The sequence below is a fragment of the Polistes fuscatus genome, unplaced genomic scaffold (assembly GCF_010416935.1).
Source record: "Polistes fuscatus isolate 324 unplaced genomic scaffold, CU_Pfus_HIC Scaffold3, whole genome shotgun sequence".
In the NCBI taxonomy this organism is placed as follows: Eukaryota; Metazoa; Arthropoda; class Insecta; order Hymenoptera; family Vespidae; genus Polistes; species Polistes fuscatus.
Genome location: NW_025113107.1, coordinates 15,241,948 through 15,259,503, shown reverse-complemented (window position 1 = coordinate 15,259,503; position 17,556 = coordinate 15,241,948). Strand labels below are relative to the sequence as shown.

General features: G+C 33.0%; 2 protein-coding genes across 2 annotated transcripts; both read right to left on the bottom strand.

Annotated features, from left to right (window-relative positions):
• Positions 1-711: 711 nt before the first annotated feature.
• LOC122519445 (otoferlin-like) lies at positions 712-13,170 on the bottom strand. Its single transcript, XM_043638866.1, has 20 exons — positions 13,096-13,170; positions 11,668-11,896; positions 11,385-11,587; positions 10,318-10,668; positions 9,132-9,410; positions 8,264-8,380; positions 7,999-8,133; positions 7,604-7,765; positions 7,214-7,483; positions 6,312-6,549; positions 5,561-5,787; positions 4,546-4,680; positions 3,954-4,098; positions 3,737-3,862; positions 3,049-3,465; positions 2,702-2,832; positions 2,051-2,238; positions 1,624-1,859; positions 1,052-1,224; positions 712-816 (listed from the first exon to the last, which is right to left on the bottom strand). Exons 1-20 carry the CDS (start codon positions 13,168-13,170, stop codon positions 712-714), a joined length of 3,942 nt encoding a protein of 1,313 aa, XP_043494801.1.
• Positions 13,171-13,423: 253 nt separating this feature from the next.
• Positions 13,424-14,384, bottom strand: LOC122520158 (otoferlin-like). The gene is made up of 3 exons (XM_043640170.1): positions 14,112-14,384; positions 13,898-14,042; positions 13,424-13,671 (listed from the first exon to the last, which is right to left on the bottom strand). Exons 1-3 carry the CDS (start codon positions 14,268-14,270, stop codon positions 13,508-13,510), a joined length of 468 nt encoding a protein of 155 aa, XP_043496105.1. The 5' UTR covers positions 14,271-14,384; the 3' UTR covers positions 13,424-13,507.
• Between the last annotated feature and the right edge of the window lie 3,172 nt (positions 14,385-17,556).

Below are 17,556 nucleotides of genomic sequence, written 5' to 3'. Positions count from 1 at the left end.
GATCTTAGGTACAACGATCATCGAGTTTTCTCTTTCATGTTAGGATAAAATTCCGTACTTTTTTTTAATCACAAAAAGGTAAGGTATATAACAGATATATAGATTTCGCTATGTGATCGTAATTCTTGGAAATACGGTAGTCGAACCTAACGAAGGCTCGCGATAAAAGCTTTCTCTCTGAGTTATTGATTTCTTAGTTACGTCACGTTTGCCCCTTTTTCCTAGATTGTATAGCATACCCTGTAAATACCCTGACTCTATCAGACTCGAATATAGTTGCACAGTCCTATTTCGAAATTTCGATTATTTTTCATCTCGCTCACTTCCTTTAAACGGGAAATAAATCTCGAATGCGTTTTTAATTTATCTTTGTTCTTTTTAGTCTCGTTTAAAAAATTCATCGAGCTTCGTTAATCGTTATAGTTCGTAATTCAAGCCCCTAAGAGACGTTTTACGAAATATCCTGGAAAGGCGTAAATCGCGCAGCAGAAAAGTAAAACGAACAGAACGCATATTACGCATAACAGGATCTTCCATTTGTAGTAACGGCAAACCACGTGACGACAAGCTCTCCATGGATTGAAAAACCATGAGAATGAAGTGTCCGGACGTCTTGAATAAATGAAATTCATTTGATTTGATTTCTATTTCTTATTTCGTTAAATTCATTATCATATAATCGAATTTGATTTTATTGAATTTTATTTAGACTTACTTAGGTGGTGGAAGTTCTTCCGGCGGATCTCTCCCTTTACCTACTGGACGTTCGTTAGCCTCAACTCCCCGCAGAGTCGACAGTTCCATTTCTATTTTACCCTGCAATCGTATTTTATTGTTCAATCGATTTTCCTTATATATAGAAACGTTTCTTTAATTAACGTTATATTTTAGTATTGAAATAGATAAAGAAATTTATACCATTCGATTTATATTTTCCATAGAATATCACGATCATTACGCACATTGAATTTTTGTAATGTAACATTTGAAAAAAAAAAGAAAAAAGAACCTCAAAGATCAATTAAATCATACAAAATGATAATTGTAATACCGCTTGAACGTATTTAGCATCCTCGGTTCTTCGTACGAGTGGCCACCAAGCTTTGAGACGGGAAACTTTGAAAAGATTCACCGTTGGCAATTTAGAATCGAGTACTTTCATCGTACAAGTTTTTGAATTGGCGCTACCACGTGGCATCTTCGACAAGTTTAACGTCAATGCACCTTAAAAAAAAAAAAGAAAGGTAAGAATAACGATCTCCGTTCGGGGTCGGAGATATAGAATAGCCCCGAGGTATACCCTGCCTGTCGTAAAAGCCGACTAAAAGGGATTTTTTCCGTAGATCACAAGTGGAAACGTAGACATTTATCGATAATAATAATGATAATAATAATAATAATAATAATAATAATAATAATATCAACCTGCTGACATCCTAGAAATATTTTATATGAAATGGTTCGATCAATTCTCGAAAGAAAAAAAAAAGAAAGAAAGAAAATATCGTGAAAATTTCTACGAATGAATAACGAACAAAAATTAAAAACGAAACAATAGTACTTACGATAAATTCATTTAAAATGAATAATCTCTGAGAATCTTGTGGAATAGAATGAAATTACCAAGAAAATCGTCCGCGGAAAAGTGATCGCTGTCCCAAACTTCGAGATGTAGTTTGCAAGGAAGTTTCTCCTCGGTTTCGTTTCTCGAAAAAACGAATAATTTCTTTCGAACGATCATAACGTTTTCGCTCTTAGAATAGACCAAGCGAAAGACGAATCTCCAATTAAAATTACCTTCGCCGCTTAAGGAATTGTAATGAACGTCGGTCTTCTGTCGGTCTTCTGGAAGAATCCAACTAAAAAATCGATAATGGAATTTAGCGAGGAAGAATAAAAATTAGAATAAAAATAAAATGAGAATCCAAAGATAGAGAAGGAGTAGGAAAAGATGAAGAAGAAGAAGAAGAAGTTAATAAATTACAAAACTATTTTGTAAGAATTTTACATTAGGCTTTAGATCAGCAGATTAATATATAATATAAATTACCCTTTCACATAAATATCCGATGACATTTCTCCCGTGAGAAATTGACTTTCCACTAAGGGAACATCTTCGGTATTCCAAACTATCACTCGAATTTCATATTCCTCCGGTATGAGGGGAGAAATATTGACCGCAGGTTTCGGGGGTAGGTTTCCAATGGGAAACATGTCGATCCAAATTTCCAATCTACCCTGAAACATTGAAATAAATATATACGTTCTACGTAAAATCGTTTATACAATTTTCGATCAAAGCCCGTATAATATCCTACCTTTCCGTTATATATTTTAAAATAATATTGTAACAATATGAAAGCAACGAATTTATACAATTTATTCTCTTACTTCACGTACAACGATCGTTTATCATATTTTCTTTTTCTTTTACTTTCATTGCAATATCATTTTACGGACGAAGAACGAAAGGAAATCTTTGCGGAAAGAAACCTTTGGAGTTGAAAGAAGGGTAGAAGGGTGGTTGGATGGAGGTTGCTAACCTAAACCGATGATAAAATTAAAATTGGACCAAAAAAAATCCAGGATCTAACTTCTACTTCCCCGTTTCTTCCTTCCTTCCTTCCATTTCTTGGCTCACTTTTCCCGCGGGATGAATGATAATAAAAAATAAAAGAAATAATATGGAAGAGAAGAAAACCTGTTCGAGGCCGGGTCTTGTTGCATTGAAAAGCGGACGTCTTTCGATGTGCTCCGGTACCAGGGTACATCCGCAAATAGGAAACTCTTGCCATTGATGAAGCACGTTCAAAGCCATGCATTCTTCTCTGTCTGAATAAAGGTAAAGATAGTAATAAAGTATAAAGTATAAAATCGTAATATGTCTTCTTAGATCAATTCATTATATTTCCTGGTAGTTTTATTTTTTAATTTTAAATTAATAATCTATCCAATTAAAAAGATCATTAATTAGGTTCATTTATTTAATCAAAATATTCGATCATATCTAATTTAATTTGTTGATAATTACTCGTTTAACATTTTAACCGATCGACATGAATTTTCTATACAAGTAAACAATTTTGTTCTCGTTATATTCCTTACCTGTTTCATTGTTAACGATCGAACGAAAAGGAAACTTTCGTTTACCGATACGAACTTCTTCCCTATCATAAACAGGTATCGGTAAATTGTTCTTCTTGCATAGGAAATCAAGAATTTGCGATGGTTTCTCGCGATCTCTCCAAACGTTATAACCAAAGGTCTCATAAGTTCTCGCCAATCCACAGTTAGCTCGATGTCTACTGTAGAATCTGTTTTCGATATCGATTTTAGTTTCACCGATTAAATCGTCCGTGGTGGTAGCGTCGTGATCCCAGACTTGAATGGAAAGCATGTAATCTCGAGGGAAGGTAGCATCCATCTCAAAAACTCTGAAATTATTCAAGCGAGTCTTGATAACATCTAAAGCATATCTTATATAGTCTTAGTTTCGGAGGAAAGATTTTAAGCTAGGTAACGTTAAGAAATATTCCTAGAAACTCTACTTGAATTTTTTAAACAGATATATATATTGTTTTACTTTTATTCATTGGCGTACTTCGTAATTAATGAAAATGAAATTAGATGGGAAAGATAGTATTCAATATAACGTTGAGTAAAAATTTAATCAATTAAATTGTACTATACTTTATTTTATACCGGTTAATAATTATTTTCTTTCATTTGTACCTGCCGAAAGTAGGATTAAGTTGATTAGGTATATGATTCTTCCTGTCATTTATATATATTTTTCCTAACTTTATACAGAGATACGGATCAGACTTTCCACCTAATGGATCTTTAGGATGTAAATTAATTCCTGTAATAAATGAAGTTAATACGTTTATGTGTTATTATCTGATTTGATATTTTATTTTCTTTCCATTGGCTCGATCTTACTTAATGGTTACCTTTTATCACGTAAACTCTAACGAGAAGTTTAACTGATTCCTGAGATGGGTAATCATCGCATAAACCATTAGCGGCATTTCTACCGTGTCTCGTCTTGCAAGATAAATTTTCTGGATGTGGCCAACGATACACGGAAATATGTCCCTGTTAAATGAAAAATTACTTTTCGAATGTTAAAAAATGAACATTTTTTTCATAGGCGAAAGTGTGTCCCGGTGTTATTCGCGGAGATAAATCGTTCCGCGTTTGCCCGCCTTAATTTATCACTCGTTTTTATTTCGCAAATAAAATCCAACGGGGAAAAATTCGTATTTTAATAATCTCTTCTAACGTAATCTATTATTCCTTGATAAATGACATAATAATCGATCTTGCTACAAAAATTCCCATTATTATCGATATAAAATAAAAAAAAAAAAACAAAAAAAGGATACATGATTGATAGATCGACGTAAAACAATAGATAAATCAAGTACCATTGTTGATCTATCGTACGTGTTGATCGATCATAATTAAAATCTTAGACAATCATGCTTTTTTTCTTTTATATTTATAATAATTATGTAAAATCTATTATAAATGATCGCTAACTTTGAATTTTCCTACAAGACCTTCGATGCCATCATCGGGATTTTCATTTCTCTTTCCTTTCCACAATTCAAAAGTAGTTAATCTATCTTGAAATCCATCGAACTCTGGTTGAGTTTCCAATTCCTCGGAATATATCTAATATCAGTTTGATCGAGACTAAAGTTTCGTATAGTTGATTATGGAAACATACCTTGAACGTCGCTACGGATACTTTTCTTGCAGTGTTTGAAGGTTGCAGAGAGAAAGAGGAGGTGGAAGAGGAAAGTGGAAGAGGAACGAGTCTTCTTTTACGTTCTTCCTAAAAGATTCTCCGATTAGAAAGAAAATACTTTTTCGGTAACTAAAAGTTATATATTTTTATTTTCTCGTATAACGTTTCCTATTTCTAGGAGGATATAAATTCTTGGATAGCAAGCCATCGGAAAAAGAAAGAACTTTGTCTCAGTTTTAGTTAAATCCTTGAGATATATGATAGGATTATATAGAAGATACAACTGTATTAATGTTCAAGCTGAAGTATAGAATAATATGATATATAATGTATAATACATGTGATTACAATAAAAGAATGCAATCTGTCAGATATTAAAAAGAGTGAGAGAGAAAGAGAGACGGATATACAAATACCTTTTATTTTATTTTAATAAAACATTATTCACAGACATAATCCTATGCAATTCTGACACATACATACATATGTGGACAATTCTGGTTTTCTATACATTTAAAACAAATAAGAAATTAATTGATATAATGTTATATAAATTTCAAGCATATGCCATTATAGTTTTAAAATTATTCATCCCCCACGTGTAATTAGGGTAATAAAATTAGTAATAAGAAAACAATGAAATTATGTTATGTACACAAATGTGTATGGCAGGACAAAGGATATAGGAAAGATAATAAAATTATCTAGCATATATAATTAAATTATTATTAAAGCTAAAATGTAGAACGGTGTGTAGCTAATAGCAATTAAAAAGATAGATAGAGATAGAGTGATAGTACATACCTCGAGGGAAGCGAAATATTTGCTCCACCAATCAAGACTATCATCGTGCATCTCCGTACCATAATCTTCTTTCCTCCTCTTTTTATTTAGTTTCCTCCATTTGAATAACTTTTTCACGTAGTCGAAAATATTCAAAGTTTTACGTGGAAATCCTGCGTAGGATGTTTTTTTATATTCCATCAAAGCCTTGCGTTCATCTTGAACAGTGGAATCGAGAGATAAGACATCTATGAACAAACAAATATTTTCTATAGAAATTACCTTCATTGAGATTTCATACTTAATTTTCAAGTTTAATGTTCGTTATGAAATGGGATAAAAATTCGAATAATTTTATTCACTCGAAAGTTCCTTCCATATTTATTTTTTCTGTCCTAATCTTTGATGTTAACTTTGATCGTTTCAATTATAAAAAATGGAGACAAAAATTATTTAGTAAGGTGATTCGAGGATTCAGCGAAAATATTTTTCATGGGAAATTGAGGATAAAATTTCTACAAAGGTCCACGTCTTTTCTACGTATCTTTTCTTTTCTCTTTCTTTCTTTTTTTTATTTTTCTAGAGAGAAATTCAACGTGTTGTTATTCGAACGTACGTAGCTCTCTAACGTTAACATCGTAAAATCATGGTTCTGCGACGGGAAACCAGACGGTAGCTTGGCAAACGATCAAAGGCTTTACTCTGTTAGAATTTCTATCCCCTGAACGATTTAGATTATCCGAACGACGTTCTCTCTCTCTCTCTCTCTTACATGGTCGTCGTTTAATAGAAGTGGCAGCAGTTGGAATAGCAGCACCACGACCAAATTTTCGTGCTGATTTCGTTTGGTATATTTGTGCTTGATAATCTTCATCCGTTATTAATTGTTCGAGGAACACATTGACTGTTGGAATTATGCAGATACCGGCGTATTTGAAACAACCAAATCCACGCGAATCATAAGCACGTATCGTAACGCATGGATAATACTCTTCGAGTTCTGCCATCTCCTTCAAACGTTTGCAAATAAAATTTGTATGATGATTAGGGAAAAGGGAAATGACTAAAGTTTCTCGAGTATCATATTTGATTATCGAGAACAAACTGGCCTACTTTTCTTTTCTCATGTCGAGATTCACATGGTCAACACATAAACTTATTCTTATACATTAATATAATATTTCGGACATGCATCAACCGACCATGTGCATCTTGACATTCTCAAATTTCGATCTTTCACTGTAACATACATATATCTATTTATCTATATTCATAATCTGTCAACTGTTGAAGATATTTTAACGAGATCGAGCAAAACTGCTTTGTACGTTAAACTTTTTCATTTAATCGAACTGTCGCGTAAACCATTTTTTCACTGAACGTTTCCAAATACAACTAGCTTTGTCCGTCCATTGCATCTATAGATTTAACAAATATTCTTTTACTACAGTATTTTTGATAGCAATAACTCATCGACTAGATATGCGACGCGAGAGGCCAGTATCGATCATCGTTTGACTGACAGAACGTGACATGTGAACTGAGAAGAAAATTATTTATCACGTTCCTGAATTTTCTATAAGTTATAACAATAGCTTTGTTGTCGTTGTTATTATATTTAGCATTTAATAGTATATATATATATAATTAATATGTACAAATATTGTGTATTACCAGATCAACCATAACACGTGGCTCCTCAAAGTTACTAAATTTCTTAGCATTTTCCATGACACGTGATTTGATGACCACACCAGCACACTCGATGACAATTCTTGGTCGATAAACCGGTACCCAATGTAGTTTTCTCATATCTCTAACACCCCAAAAGATCACCTCCAACCGATAACTCGTCATTTTCGGTCTTATTTCCGGAGGTATGTTTTTTATTTCCTCTTGCGTTCTCTCGTCCAATGGTTCGTCGACCATATCAGTTTCTTCGGTCTGCAAAATCATATATTTTATGTAATATATCTTATAACATTTATCTTATTAGATATAAATATATAGATGATGATATTGGTAATATCAGGATCAAATTTTTTTTTCAGCTTTTCCTTTTACCTCGATAAGCTCTAAAGCAGCTAAAATAGAACCGGTATAATTCTTTCCAGACTGAAATCTATACCATCGTAATTTCGGTTGGAAATCTGGCGGTGAGTAAGTTTCCGTGGAGAGTTTAACTAATGGAACGGCGATGCACCTTCCGCAAAACTCCTTCATACCCTGTGATTTTCGTAGAAAAATATGTTAGAAAATTCTAGACGGTAAACTAGATCTTCTCTCTCCCTCTTCCTCTCCCTCTCTCTCTCTCTCTCTCTCTCTCTTTCATTTTAAATCGAAACCAAAGATTTGAAACGAAACAGCTGGTGGTGGTAGTAATCTCGATAAATAATTTCACCAATCGTCTCGTCTCTTACTTACTAATACATAGGTAATCGTTCAAGTTTCAAACTCACACAGATATCCTGGTCGAAAATTTGAAGAACTACTTTCGGTGGCATAATTTTAATGTGTTCTCTAGTCCCATGAATTTTTACTCTTGGAAATATCAAACTTTCGTCCCATAACGGATCCAAACTTTGACGTATGACCTGTTCTCGTAATTATTCAACGATTCATCGATAAAATATTATTTTCGTCTATTTTTTTTTTATTACGTTTCATAGAAACCGATGTTGGCATTAATGTTGCAACCATCTTAAAAGATTCTCGTTCACTCACACTCGTTGTCAAGGTGTATCCAGAAAATGTCACGTGTACAAACGGATCCAACAAAGCGGACGTGTCCATACCGGGCTCGAAACGTCCTTGAAAAATATGTGCACGTAGTTGAAACGTCTGCAATGCAGATTATCCCTTTGCAGTTTCGAGTTTGTTCATTCTCATCGCGATATTCATTTTCGCTTACCGCATTATTGATATTTGTAATATGTAGATGTATATTACACACTTTAATCCCAATATATTCATGCATACAAAATTACGCGATTTATATTCCATCACAATTGTAATATTGTGCAAAGAAAATTGAAGAGTAATAATCAACCGTGTATTTTCAATATCATCGCGTTAAACCGAGTTACATTTACGTGATTAAAAATTTGTGTCTGCACTTTTTTTTTTTCACAAACCCGAATAAATTAATATTTCATATAGAAAATATGGCCGAAAATATACGTACAATAATACTTGCAAGCGCATTAACGGGAGAAACATGCAATGCATCTTATAAAAGTCATCGTTAATTATTAATCAATGTACTATAATTATTATTCATTATCTTTAGGAAGACCATTTAAATTTATTAGTCTATAATAAACTCGTTTGGTTTCATTTAATATTAACAATATAATATCGTATATTCGTTTCTTTCTATCTCATTCGAATAATTCGAATGAAAATATTGCAGTATTTATTAATACTCAAATGATCAATTTTAATACAATCAAAAATTCGTGTTAATTGAGTTAAACTAAAAAAAAAAAGGTAGAAAAGTATAAGTTGTTAAGTATAAGTTGTTTACCGAAGATCGATCATATTCAAAGTACTTCGGAAATGCATCGATGGTTTCTTCGTGGTCCGAAATTACATAGCCTGGAGGGATCGAACTCCAACAGGAGGCTACGAACTTTGCGTTACCAAGCCATAGAAAGATTTCAATTTTGCAAGCACACTGATCGATCGTTTCACCAAACTCCATCTCCTTGGCAGGATTCTTCAGGAAAACGTTAATACATTGTCCACACTTTTCACCTCTTTCTGCATTATCCTCAGAGTAAATAATCCTTTCGGCTGGTAATTCGGCGTATGCAACGCGTTTCGAACCGGCCAACATCCAAAGGTAAACGTGCGGAAGACCGTCTTGCGGCTACGAATAAATATTTTAACTCGTTTTCATTGATATTATTCGATAAAAGTATGACGAATAAATAATACTTTCTTTTTTTTTCGTCTAAGTGTTTGCTTCTTATACCGGAGGATTTTATTTGCTCGCTTTTTTAGCTCGTTAAAAAGAAAAAGAAAAAGAAAAAAAGAAAAGAAATGAGAAATAAGATTATTAAATCCTTGTAAAGTAAAGTTGAAAAAAAAAGAAAAAAGAGACGGATGAGATCGATTCATTCTCTTGGATAAACCGCACCTAAATTCGATTAGTCTCGACGGAAAGTGATGGAAAGAGACGGACACTGAACGAGATCCGAACCAGATCAGACTATGAAAAATATAAAAGAAAGAAAGAAAAAAAAAAAGAAAAGAAAAAGAATATTTAAAAAAAGAAAAAAGTAACCGGAAAAAAGAGACGGCCATTGCCCGTCTCGTTCGTTCTAATCGAATTGAGCCCGCCGTCGTCTAATTTCTCGTTCAACGTTCTATCTATTTCAACGTCTCGTTCGGTTCGACGACCCTTCTCGCGAATTATTTCTCGCCATCGACTTTAATATTTCAAGATTCGAGTCATTCATCGGACACAATTTCGTTACGATTCTTATTACATTTTTTTTCTTTTTTTTTCTTTTTCATCAACAATTTTTCTCCGCTTTTCTATCACGTTTCGTCTCGATTTTTGTTTTTTAAATTTGGAAAATATCGAAGCAACTTTTGTTTGTTTTTTAATGTAAAAAAAAAAAAATACAATTTAGAATTTTCGTCTCGCGCGGAAACAATGCGAGAGGAATGTTTCTTTTTTTTTGTTTTTTTGTAACGTAAGGAATAGAAAAACAATATTTTATGCGATACTTCAATTATTTATCGTTTATCGCGATAATATATTTACTTACGTCCTCGCATAATCCCCGAAGTTCTCGCAAATATTGATAAGCGTGTATCATGGCTATTCGGATAAAATGGTTGTTAGGAATTTCACCGTCTATTTTGATTCTCTGGAGAATATCGTCGATTTGCTTACAGCATACATTCGCTCGATGTCGATCCAATTTGATCGTACCCCTACCACCACCACCACCTCCACCACCACCACCATCACCTTCCGCATCGTATCGACCATCGTCCAGCGTATGCAAATAATGCAGGCAATGGCTCTTGAACGTTCGAATAGTTTCGTTGTAAGTCTTACATGCTTTAGGGTTTCCCACGGCAACTAAAGTTTCGACTTCTTCGAGTTTCTTCTCCTTAAAAATCGAATCAAAACGAAAATCATTGAAGTCTTAACGTCATCGTTAAGCCAATTCGATTGGCTCGAGTAATAATTCGAACGAAAAATTATAAATGTTTTTTAAATTAATGGTGGGATGATAAATTCGAAGGATTCAAAGTTTCGAGAAAATTATCTACGATTTGTAACGTCATTTTAAATTTATAATTAATTGTATTGATCGCGCGATCTCGTAAGAATAACTCAGAAAAAAGTTATGGCACGGAACGAGGATTGTTATAAATAAATTTAAAGGGTACAACGTTACGAAATCGATCAAACGGTGATAAAAAATTACCACCAATTTGTAATATAATCTGAAATAATTTGTTATTTTCTTAATAATTGATCAATCTCGAAGGAATGATATATTAAGAAGTTAGCAATGTAACGAAGATTGGTAATCAATTTAAAAAGAAGTTCGCGATGTTTCAATATCGATCAAACGGTTCTAAACAAATTATCTACATTTATTCGTAAAATCGTTTTAAATTTATTTTCGATAGTTGATTGATCTCGTAAGAATAACTTATGGAAAAATAAGGTAAGGAGGATTTGAATTGTTAATCAATTTAAAAGATGTTCGACGTTTCTGTAATCGATCGAACGATTGAAAAAACAGTTACCTGCAATTTGTCAAATCAACTTTAAATAAATTTGTAATAATTGATCAATCTAAAAATAATAACTTACCAAGTAGTTAACGATAAAACGTAAATAGTTAAGGTTGAAAATTCTACGTTCGAAATTGGGCCAATAAGATTTGACGTAAATGCAAGGCTTTCTAGATCCCAGTGGTAAATAATTATATTTCCCGTCGAGAGTTCCCGTTGTTCTTCGTACCGTTTGACTCGGAAAATCCTTACGTCTTTCCTCCGACATATTCCTCCTAGCTTCTGTTATATTACAACAAAGAAAGCCACGTTTTACGTATTTATGAAATTGTAAATTTCGCGATGACAAACAAGCGGAAAACCTTGAATATTGTCGTCATCGTCGTCGTCGTCGTTGTCATCGTCGTTTTCGTCATAGTCATCGTTGTTGTTTCCTGGATCGCATCGATCACGTGAAAATCTTTGGTTTCCGGCATTACCAATACTCAATTCGAATACTATCGATTTTTTAGCGAATCTACTCCGATCGATCATGCATACGTCGTAAAGTATACCAAGCAATACATATTCTTCCACTTTCCATAAACTTTTCTACAAGAATATCAAGTTACCGTACTGTAGAATTACTTTGATGTCGTTTCAACGCTAATTTATTTTCGTTCCATCAACGTAAGAATATTGCGAGTTCTACTGAATCTTAAATAAATATTTAATTATTAATATACTTAGGAGGAGGGGGGGGGTCGTTCGAAAAGTAATTTCGTTTATCGTATGAGAAGATTTAGATTTTTATCATTAAAAACAAAAACGAAAGAAAAATTACTTTCAGAACAATTTAAAATTGTTCAACAATTTTTTATCCGTTAATCGATTTATAATCAAATAATTATTACTATCGATTAATCGTAAAAAAATATGAAATATTCAATTGATATCCCTCTGTTAATAAAACATGGGCCGAATAAGATAATAAAATCTTATCAATATAAAATGAGGAGAAAAAAGTAAGATAAAGTTAAGAGAGTAGAAAAGAAACATTAACCGACTTCGATAATGGGAACAGCCGGTTCTGTTTCAATGCCGATTCTGGGCGAGGTTTCAGGATCATCCATTTCGGTTTTTAGAGACAAGAGTACTCTTCCTCGATAAAAAGGTAAGGACGAGGAGAAGCAGCAGCTGTTCCTTTCCTCTTTATTCGAAGCGTAGAAATGAAGAAAAGATGGTCCGTACGTCGGTAGAAATCCTATTGGATAAAAATCCATTCTTCTTTCTATCTGTTTTTTCTTTTTTCTCTTTATTTTTCACGAAAATGATATCTTCTTTTTTAAAACCAAATAACACGGAGGATGTCTTTCGCGAGAAGGGGGGAAATATTTAAGGGATTTGATGAGAGAGAAGAAAAAGAAAAGAAAAAGAGAAAACGGAGAAATTATATTGGAAGAATTTTATGAAGGAAAAAAAGAAAGATACTTGTGATAAATTCTACCGTTTTCTCCGGAATTGGATATTTGTCCGATATGAATAACACGTGTGGCCAGGGTACGTGTACGACAACTATTGACTCGATGTTTCATCGTGATTCTAATACGTCGACAAAATGATGGGAAAGTTTCGGAGAAGATGATCCTCTCGTTAAATCTTGGAGTACAAGTTCGCCATAAGACTCTTGTGGTACCCTTAATAATAGCAAATCGTATTTGTCACTTGGAAATCTTGTATATGTGTGTGTGCATGTATGTTTATGTGTGCGCAGAATCATTCGATTAAATTTATTTGACAAATATCAATACCTTCATCCCGGCGAACGATATTTGTACGTAAGGATTAATACCTCCCGTGTCACCAAAACCACAAATACTCGTCATATCCGGTAAACCATCTGCACGATAGACAGTAAAAATGTATCGAGCTCGTTGACCGAAAGGTAATGCTTCACCACCGATAGGAAGTAATAAATTTCTGAAATTATTAAAAGGAATATACGATTGGTCAAATTTATTTATAAAATAGAAGAGAGAGAGAGAAAGAGAGAGAGAAATGAAACGAAGAAAAATAAGTCCTATAAAATTGCTAATAATATTTCTTGATAATGTAACGAAAATTTATCATCAAATTTGAGCATAGAATTGAAGGATGAATTTTCGTGTGACATTTTTTAAAGATATTCGTATACTTAGGTTTTTTTTGTCATTGAGATATAATTTATCCTAACCCCTCGATATCATCTTCACCCTCGGTATCTGCATAAACTCGAACTTTTGCACCTTTTGCTCTCACAGCCACGTTACACTTAACGTATCCCTTTGGGTCGGTCGATAAGCTTTTTGGATCTGTGAGCATCGCCCATTTGTGATGATACTGATGATCTATTCAAATGGACACGTTAAAAGTCCCATCGAATATCTAAGTAATCCTAACGTTATTTATTATCGCATCGATTTTCTTTGATCAATAAATTTGGATTAACTTGAAGTTAGGTTAAGCTTCGTGAGATATCGTTAGGTTATCATCGTACTCTTAGATCGTCTTACTTAAGAGATTGATAAAGGATAAAACTATGAAATGTATTAATTAAATGTAATAAATCTTTACCCGGCTGTTCCCACACAGCTTCAACTTCGAAGATGCTACTTCCATAGAACTTCAACTGCCGTAAATAGTTTCTCAAGTAAACAGCTATTGTGATCCTCGTGGAAAGTAATGTTTCAAAGTTTCCCACAAAATCGAAAACGAAATACTACAAATATTTCTTATATCAAACTGAGATGTACAATTTATTAACAAAATGTTTAGTTAAAATGTTTACCTCGTTATAAACCGGACAATCCGTTCCTTCTCGTACAACGGTTCTTCTCTTCTGATTACCTAATTTAACTACTACCATTGGATTAGCCAATTGCTGCAAGTGCCTCGCTTCTATGATCATCACGCATATTTGATAATTCGAATACTTTGATTTCTTCATATCCCAATAATTACATCGAGCATAAACGTGCGTATGTATAAATGTTTGTCCAATTACTATTATACAGGGTGTCTTTTATTAGAGAATTTCTTTTCGTTTTCTTTTTATTTTGGAATAGTCTTGAATATAAATCATAAAAATTATGATTAAAAATGGAAAATAATTATAACTATCGTTATTGTCGGATACGGTTAGGCGGATTGATCGAGTACCTTTTTATATGATTATATATAATAAGATGATTAATTTTGGTAGAGCCTGTATTACGTGAAGCACTCCAATTTCCTCGATCGCCAGGATAGAAATAGTATTATATGACTCGAACTATTCTCTAATGTCGTAGGTGTGCGCGAAAGTGGTTCTTACATCGATCGACCTACAAATGACCATCGCGATTTAACGTACAACGCTCGTTTTTTTTTTTTTTATTATCTCCTGTAATATCAAAGAGGAAGAGAGAGAAAGAGGGAGAAAAGGAAGAGAGGGGGAGAGGAAGAGAGAGAAAACGATATAGATTCAACTTAATGGATAAAGAATAAAAGACGCTAACACAAGGCTCGTTAAATTGCGAAACGTTTGAACGCGCGCGTCTCGTAGTAATTCCACGAAGAAATTAGTGTCAATTCGTGTCACGAGGCTAACTCGAAGAAAGTATTTAACAATGGCCGAAAAGTTAAATCGCGTTCTTTAAGACAGTAATAGACTATTAACTCGAGTGTCGTTCAAGTTTTTGAATGAGACCAAAATTCTAACGATTACGTACATTTAAACGAACTTCTTAATCGATTTAGTTAACGGTAACTCGATTGTCAAGAAGGTTTCGTTGTTTTCAATTGTATGGGAGAATCGTTTCGTTCATTTTTTTTGTGTCCAAGAATATGAAAAGACTCGTCGATTTTAATTTTGATCATCTTTCGTTTCATCATCAAATTCATTTCTTATTCATTAAATTTTCATTTAATAACCCATTGCCCTGTCTTAAACTTAAGCAATCGTTCTAGAAACAGTTTAACTAGTCACAGCTCCAAGTGGAAAATCAAATTTTGCACACACACACAAAGACAGAAAACAGCTTTTTAATGCTCTATTGCAACCGCTAACCGATTACCTGCACAAAGTTACATTCGTAACACGTAAATCCCATTCACGCGGTGCATGAATGCAAATTACGAAGTTGAAAGTTGAACGAACATTTTGAAAATGCTATTCGCGTTTGAAATCAAATTAATTTGATTTCATTTATTTAGATCATTCGATGAAGAATAACATTGTAAAATTCAATTAACTCAATAAAGTTATCTACGCGATAATTTTCCATTGAATTAATTTGAACAAAACAGATTTTGTATGTAATATCGTATAAATTAATAGTTAATTTATCAATTCGATCAAAATTTCAACCTAAAATGCATAGTAATCATTGAGCCCAATTTACGCTATAATGAATAAACATTTATGTTTGATGTATCGAAAGGCAAGTGTTATTTGTTGTTCTTATCTTCAGAAAGTAATATCTTAACTTTTTTAAAAACCTCTGTTAATAATTCAATCGATGATTAGAAATGTCTGTATCAGAAAACAATAAGCTAATTACAAAAAGCTCGCAAGTCTACTTTTTTATCTACCCAGATTCATCTTAGTTACTAACCTGACCACCAGTGGGCGGTAGTAGGTAGAATACTGTATTTTTTGATGGTATTGTACCGTCGTCGAGTTAAGTACATTAAGTACTTAAGAACATTAAGTACATCGCCCACTGGTGGTCCCAGGAGTAACTAAAATAAAACTAGGTAGATAAAAAAGGGAACTTGCGAGGATCTATGTATTTCTGTATTATTTCCTATAACAGCAGAACCGTCTTACCAGTCAGGCGAAAATAACGGGACTTTTTTTACCGATCGGAAGGAAATATTACTAGAAACTCTTTTTAACCACCGAAGTTGATAGTAGAGCTCTGTTTTGCCGATTAATCGATAATGGCAAGAAACCTTTTTATCAAACCAATCGGTAATAGTAAATTGATGGTTTAAAAAACAACAAAAGACTCAGAATGATACTAAACACTTCATGGTATGTGAGAAATGATGATAGAAAAAACATTAGGTGTTCCATTAGTAAAAGAAAGAAGAGTATTGGCAAGAGTGAGGAATGAATGTATGAAAGGAATAGAAAGAAATGAGTTAATGAATGAATGTGTAGACGAACTAATACGCATTACGTAAAAAGTCTACAAACAATGAAACTAGTACATGAATGAAGCAGGTTCAACAAAAAAATATAAAGGGTTGAACTTTTTTTATTACCAATGACAACAACAGTCGCCTATCATCGCATCCTTGCTATATTTAACCGATATTTTTAAACAACTGTAAAAAATTCGCATTTATTCATTTATTTCGATTATATTAGCTCAATACGAATTGAATAAGAAACTAATAATTTATATAACGAGCAACAAATTATTAAATGTCACGCTCTATCAACGATAAAATATATATGCACTTTCAATTGAATAATAAAGTTTATGATTGATTTGAACTGAAGTGCACGTTCATGTTTCGTCTACTCGTATAACAGCAGTATACTCGCAGATGATATACTAGCATAGTGAAAGGATTGAGGTACACAATTCAATTACTCATAGTTATTAAATAATTAATAAATCCTATCCTAGATACACTTTTAATTACTGAATCAATATGATCGTAGACGTATCCCATCACATTGAACCATTTCATTCTTATTATTAGATAATAATTTAATTGTATTCATAATAATAATAATAATAATAATTAATATATGTACATTTATGGCGTTATTCATTATGAAATATTTCAATCGTTACCATTAATCAAGCAAAGTATTACCCAACACTTTTACTTGATGTCCTCGTCACTTTGACTCGGAGACCAGTCAACGTAGGAGTCCTGCTGTCAAACACACATGCGCTTTTCGCACATCAAACTTCATGGTCATTTATTTACAAGAATACAATGAGAATCCCAGTGGAAATAATGTTTACACATACCTTCTCCTCCTGTTTGTCTCTCAACGATAGGGTGAAAGTAAAAGCACAGGAAGTACTTTAGAACAGCTAGTATTTTATTATTACCAATGTTATAGAAACATTATATTCGATGCTGATACATTTCTCACTTTATTTGTATTTTTATAAGAAAATATATGTGTATAAAAAAACAATGCCACCATGCTTGACAATATTTATCTACGATTTATCGTATAACAAGAGACATTATCGGAAAGAAAATTTCCATGATAAAGGGAG

Bases quoted from the DNA above. Each gene is read 5' to 3' on its own strand.
- LOC122519445 (XM_043638866.1), bottom strand. From the start codon at position 13,170: ATGACGAGTATTTGTGGTTTTGGTGACACGGGAGGTATTAATCCTTAC. The intron at 7,766-7,998 runs GTGAGTTTGAAA...CGAAAATCACAG, and splicing joins TTTTCGACCAGGATATCTGT to GGTATGAAGGAGTTTTGCGG. The intron at 1,225-1,623 runs GTAATTTCATTC...TTTTTTTTTAAG, and splicing joins TTCCGCGGACGATTTTCTTG to GTGCATTGACGTTAAACTTG.
- LOC122520158 (XM_043640170.1), bottom strand. From the start codon at position 14,270: ATGAAGAAATCAAAGTATTCGAATTATCAAATATGCGTGATGATCATA. The intron at 14,043-14,111 runs GTAAACATTTTA...AAATATTTGTAG, and splicing joins ATTGTCCGGTTTATAACGAG to TATTTCGTTTTCGATTTTGT. The intron at 13,672-13,897 runs GTAAAGATTTAT...CCATTTGAATAG, and splicing joins AGCTGTGTGGGAACAGCCGG to ATCATCAGTATCATCACAAA.